Here is a 6,752-nt window from a genome sequence, read left to right as displayed (position 1 = left end):
AAGAAACTTTAGATAAAGTAAAAGATAACAATGTGAAACAACGATTTCAAGCTAACAAAAAAAGGAGGAAAAATCTATTAGTTATTTGTTATACTTTATTTATTATCGATTTTTTATTATTGTATGATTGTACATTAGTTGTTTTTGGGATATCTATAAATTAATGGGCTTGCTCCGCCACTGACACAGAGGTCCTTTATTTCTCAATTTTTCGTCCGAAAAATTTTAAAATTATATAGGTCCGCCCCCGCCAATTATTTTGTCTAAAAATCCTCTGCCCCTACAAAGTTTATTGTCAAAAATATTTATACCTATTTTTTCCTATTGAGTTAAAAAAATGTGAAGAACAGACTATTAGTAAGTTTTATAATTTTTTATAAGCTTTAACTAAAGTTTGTTACTACTTTATATATAAATCAAAGTTGTGGTTCTTTTTTTATCTTAAAAGTACTTATTATTTATCTTAATGATCGTTGGGCTAAGTTGTAATTGTTCGTCCAAGTATTTAATATTTACCTTGCATCATTATATTTGTAAGAACGCCTCATTGGAATTTGAATGAACGAAGATTATTTAGTTTTATTTGAAGTTATTATTGTTTGACCCGACCTGAATCGAATATCCGACTCAAACATATAACCTGAAACATAGCGATAGGAAAAAAAAATTTTGGCCCCCATGACTTTCCGCCCCTTAGAACTTTTGGTAAGGTTCCGCAAATTTCTACATGTTTATCAACCGATCAATTCAAAGGTTGACTTCAGATTTCAAATCAAGTGGCCGACATGAAGGACAAATATGGGGCATGGAGGGAGGGGGGCAGCTGGAAGACCAGTTCACCTGGATTTGTCCTAGCTTGCATGCTCTTTAAGCTTTTCTTCCATTTTCTTCAAGATTTCCTGTCGGTAATGTGTTTTTAAGTAAGAAAACATGCTTTGGGTAATGTTTTGTTCAGGTTTTTAGAAAGAACACTTGTGTGAAGTTCGTTTTAGGATTTTCGCAGTTTCAACTTTATACTTTCAGTGATTTTGTAGGTTGAAACTCAATGTGTTGGATTACTGTACGTGTTTCATATTGTGTATCCACGGAGGGTTAAGGACCTATATTTATCGTAGCGTATCGTGTTGCATATTGGTTACGGACTCACAAGATGCCGGAAGTTGAGGTTGAGTGTTTCAGAATAGGAGAGTTTCTATTCACTTCACACACTTATATTTGAATTACAGAATTAATTTAAACAAAACATAGGCTAAAGAATTAAGTTGTGACAAATTGAAAAATGAAAAAAGAACACGACTAGGCTCACGCAAAACTAGGCTAATGAATTAGACTTGTTACTTTGTTAGCTTATAAGCTACTTTACTGTATAACAAATTACATGAGTCGTGCTTAATTGGTTTTATTCAATCTTTAACAATATGTTAAATTTTATCTCTTGCATGCACAACATCGTTTGCTTGAAAAACAAAAAACTTACATTCATGATAACAATATAAGGGAAAAATAGAAAAAGATATAATTACAGTTATTCCACTTTAAAAATAAAAAATTTATATATTTTGGGAGAGAGACAACATCTTTTTCTATTGTTTTTACTATTATGAATACATTAATATAATCTTTATTTACTATGATAAATTAGTTTTTTTTTTTAATTTTTTTTAAATCGATAAGAGTCTTAGATAAGATAGAAAAAACGAGTAATACATTATAGAGATACAAATAAAAACATTTTGTATGCATCCCATGTGAAGAGATCCGACATAGCATTCTCTTTCTTTTAAGTTTGGACCTTCTTCAACTTCCCCTTCTATATATTACTTCAAAACATACCAACATAATCACTCACTCTTCATTTCTGCAAATCACTTCTTTTTAGCAAATCTCCTTCTACATTCACTTTCTTAAATTTCTGAACTATATTCAAGAATCAGCAAGAAAATATGTTGTCAGAAAAGGTAGTGTGCAACTCTCACGGACAAGATTCCTCGTACTTCCTCGGATGGGAAGAGTACGAGAAGAATCCCTACGACGAGGTTAAGAATCCCAAAGGTATCATCCAAATGGGTCTTGCCGAGAATCAACTGTCTTTTGACCTTCTCGAGTCGTGGCTCGAGAAGAACCCGCAACCTATGGCTTTCAGGAATCATAATAATCAATCCATCTTCAAAGATCTTGCTCTCTTTCAAGATTATCATGGTCTTCCTGCCTTCAAAAATGTAACCACTCATTCTAATTTGTTTTTTTTTTTTTTAATATTTAAAGTATGGGTATCTAATATGCGTATTTAGGAGTAATTTTTTTTTTAATTAAAACATGTGTATCTAACATGATGTGGCGGTAATTTGATTACTTTTGCAAGACATTTTGGTAAAATGGCTATTGTCGCAAAACGTGTTGGTCTGACAAAAATACGTTTTTTTCTTTATAGGCGCTAGTCAAGTTCATGTCGGAGGTAAGAGGAGGCAGTGTTAACTTCGACCCAAACAACCTTGTACTCACCGCAGGTGCAACTTCGGCCAACGAAACATTAATGTTTTGTCTCGCTAATCCTGGCGATGCCTTCCTCCTCCCGACACCATATTATCCTGGGTAAGTTGACATTTCTATATATATGAATCATGGTAGGGCGAAACCATGGGGGTTAACGGGGTCTGATGACCCTACAGTCATTGAAACAAATTGTATTATTTCTTATAAAATCAAGGCATTTTTCCTTTAAAAATACTTGAACTTGAACTTTTAGCTTCCTCTAAATGTAATTGATAACTTTATGATAACCCTTGGATCAATAAATATATTCTGGTTTCGTCACTGAATCATGGTAGAAAAGTTTCTCTTCGATCTCATAGTTAATTTTAATCTAATTTGTTAAACATTTATGTTATGTAGATTTGATAGAGACCTCAAATGGAGAACCGGGGCTGAAATAGTACCAATTCAGTGTTCAAGCTTAAATGGTTTCAGAATTACCAAATCTGCCCTTGAAGAAGCTTTCAAACAAGCAGAAAAACAAAACCTCAAAGTCAAGGGTGTCTTGGTCACAAACCCTTCTAATCCATTAGGCACGTCACTGAGTTTGCATGAACTCGACCTCTTGGTTAACTTCATCTCGTCCAGAAACATCCACCTTGTTAGCGACGAAATCTATTCCGGTACTGTCTTTAGCTCTCCAAGCTTCATAAGCATCATGGAAGTCTTAAAAAACAAAAACCTTATGAACACCGAAATAGCAAAACGAGTCCACGTTGTGTATAGCCTCTCCAAAGATCTTGGACTACCTGGATTCCGAATTGGAGTCATTTATTCTAACGATGAGAGGGTTGTCTCGGCTGCAACGAAAATGTCAAGCTTTGGTTTGGTTTCGTCACAGACACAACACCTATTGTCTGAAATCCTTTCTGACCAGAATTTTACAAAAACGTATCTTTCTGAAAACCGGAGAAGACTGAAGGAACGACACGAAATGCTTGTGGGCGGGCTTAAAAAGTCCGGAATCGGATGTGTTCCAAGCAACTCTGGTTTGTTTTGTTGGGTGGATATGAGACACCTTTTGAGCTCGAATACCTTTGAAGGCGAAATGGAGCTTTGGAAGAAGATAGTTTATCAAGTCGGGTTGAACATCTCACCCGGTTCATCATGTCATTGTAGTGAACCGGGTTGGTTTCGTGTTTGCTTTGCAAACATGTCAGAGGAAACCCTAGATCTTGCCATGCAACGCGTGAAGTCGTTTGTAGACTTGATGCCTAAGCAAAATATCCAGAGTTATCACCAGAAGTTGATGAACAGAAATTCAAGAAGAACAAAGTCGCTACCAAAATGGGTTTTTGAGCTATCGTTTCATCAACGAGAAATTGTGGCCAATGAACGTTAGAGCATTTCCATAAAAACACGTCTAGTTAGTAGTTGCACAAAAATCCAAATATGTCTTCTCACAACACGTACAAAAATCCAAAATATGTATTCTCACAACACGTAAAAGCGCCCACCCTACTCAAATGACCATCTGAGATGGTTGTTACAATAGGGGAGTGGCAATTTACCAACTAACCAACACATATACACTCATTTTAAATTTTGTTTAGTTTTCAATATATTTCATGCATATTGAGGATTTTTTTTTATATATCTTTGTGTGATTCTTGTTCTTGAAGAGATAGCGAACTCAATCCTTATTGATTAGAAGTGGCAAATGTATTTTAGAATCATTGAGTACTTAATTGAATTTCTGAATTGTTATACACAAATTCTTTAGTGTTTTTCTGTGTTTCATACCATGATGATTACCATATTTGTGTCTAAAGTTTTATGTGAAAAGCATAATGTTTTTTAAAATTTATAAAGGCTAGACATCGTTGTTATTTTTGAGAAACTCAATCACATAGTAATACGAAATTGGTTAGTGTCACAACTTGCAGAAAACTATTGTTTTTCATTGAATAAAATTTTCAAAAACAATCGGTGCGAGATATATTAAATAAAATATAATATAACATAACATTTTTCAAACATCAATAGTGTTTGGTCATTTTGTTCGATGTTAAATTTAACAATATATGGCTCTAATACTAACCTAATCATCTTCAATCCTTATATTATTTTATGTATTACCTATTACCTTTCTATATAATAACAAGAGTTTATGAACAGTGGGTTGGTGCTAAAATGAGCCCTCCCATGTATTACAAAAGGGCCGCCGTCGGCTAAATATGTTGTGATTTGTGAAACAAGCAAATCAACGTCATAATTTATTTATGTACAAAGTAGGGTTTATATACATATGAAACGGTGCCTTGAACCAACACACCTATTTATAAGGCATAACTGCCTTAACTACCAATCTAAATAATGTTTGTATATCACTGTAGGGTAAGGATAGTATAAAAAGGTTATAAAGTGTGAGAAGTGTAAGAAGTGTTTTAAACAATTAAATCTTTGATCTAATGGTTGAGATCAATAGGGACCAAATTGCAAATTGTGTTTTAATTATTTAGACTGATTTGAAAATTGTAAGGGTAATAGTGTCTTTTTATATGTTTCAAATAAGTTAACCTCTCCTAAGTTCCAGCGATCCATTTTTAAACTAACACTAAAAATCCGGACATTCTAAAATCTGGAAACATCTAACTGCTACCAGAAATATATAAGATCTATAACACTATATAACCCTATATAACACTATATATCACCATATAACGCTATGTAACACTTTATAACACTATACATCTATCGTAGACCTACTACAAGAAAAAATATAACACTATAACACTATATAACATTATATAACACTATATATCCATTATAGACCTGCTTCCAGAAAATATAACACTATATAACACTATGCATTATCATAGACTGTTACCAAAAAAAATATAACACTATAACATTGTATGTTATAATTGATGAACTTTAAAAAAAATTACAAACTCGTAGATTAATTCGTATTCCTAAAATAAAGAGTGGCGGTTATGGAAGGTTATCAATTAATTGAATCAATGAGAAATTACTTGTTTACCCTTTTGAATTAATTTTGATTGAGGACACATGCCATCTCCACAATATTTCTCACACTTCTCACACTTTTGAATTAGTGTACAGGATCTTTAATCTATCACTGTATATCCCTACCATACTTATAAAGATATGTTACAAATAATACATAACTAATAAAGTTTAATATATGCTAAACTTATATTCCAACATTCATGCCCCTAAGTTTAGCATCCAATCTTCACGAACCTTGCACGTTTCTAGGGAGGCATATCTGCTTCCGTCTTCATTCTTTTTCCTTTCTTTTCTGCAGCCATGTTTTTTTTCTCCATTTTCTATTACCAGTTCTCTGCCTTTGTATTTTAAGTGGTACTATTCTGCCATTTCTAAATACCTTAAATACACCAACTTGATAGTCTTCACAATCTCATCATTCTCGTTATATTTGAGCAGTCCAAACCCATAGCCCAAATAAATGGAAACTTATTCCCATAGATTATCATTGTTTACGCCTTCATATCTTCCAAATTTCTATAATATCATGTATAAATCTAAGATACTTATACGGTGTCCTTGATTATCTTTAGGGTTTGTCGCAGTCACCATACTACAAATCTCTGGAGCCAATCCCCAGATGTAGCGCTCGATGCGCTTAAATTCAGGAGTTACGAGGTAGGGGATCACTCGCGAGAGATCACAAAATCTTTGAGTGTAACCTACAATGTCCGCACCAACCATGGACAGATACCAAAACTCAGTTTCAAGCTTCTGAAGTTCAGCACATGAACAATACTTCTCCCTCATCCTTTCCTTTAAGTCATCCCATGACATACCATAAGCTGCATCATCACCCAGAGTTTGTACTTGTAAGTTCCACCAAGTCAGGGCTTCATCGACAAACAACCAAGTAACGAAAGTAACTTGGTGATTCGTGGTGCACTTATTCAGATCGTGGAATCAGTTTTCTCCGTCCAGCGCACGAAAGCCACTGCACCTCCAGTGCTATCATAATTCAGTGGCTTGTAGTCTAGAAACTGCTTATAGGTGCAACCTTGGTTAGGGTTTCCTCCTGATGAATCTCCATGTCCATTGCGGACAGTACCTCCTGAGCCGCCACTCTGCTCAGCACGGTTCGCCTCGTACTGGTCGACAGCTTTAGAAATCCGTTCTTCAAGAAGAGAGTTAAACTCCTCAGCAGTCCTCGGCATTGGTGGGGGTGGTTTTACCCTTCATGTGCGAATCATCCTTCTTTCTGGTGCCAT

At 34.6% G+C, this 6,752-nt stretch overlaps 1 protein-coding gene across 1 annotated transcript; it reads left to right on the top strand.

Moving 5' to 3' along the window:
* The first annotated feature begins 1,864 nt into the window (after positions 1-1,864).
* Positions 1,865-4,083, top strand: LOC110911123 (1-aminocyclopropane-1-carboxylate synthase 3). Its single transcript, XM_022155705.2, has 3 exons — positions 1,865-2,219; positions 2,432-2,592; positions 2,893-4,083. Exons 1-3 carry the CDS (start codon positions 1,944-1,946, stop codon positions 3,872-3,874), a joined length of 1,419 nt encoding a protein of 472 aa, XP_022011397.1. The 5' UTR covers positions 1,865-1,943; the 3' UTR covers positions 3,875-4,083.
* Positions 4,084-6,752: the final 2,669 nt, after the last annotated feature.

This window comes from Helianthus annuus, chromosome 15 (assembly GCF_002127325.2).
Source record: "Helianthus annuus cultivar XRQ/B chromosome 15, HanXRQr2.0-SUNRISE, whole genome shotgun sequence".
NCBI lineage: Eukaryota > Viridiplantae > Streptophyta > Magnoliopsida > Asterales > Asteraceae > Helianthus > Helianthus annuus.
The sequence above is the reverse complement of the archived record's forward strand: the minus strand, read 5'-3'. Positions and strand labels throughout refer to the sequence as shown.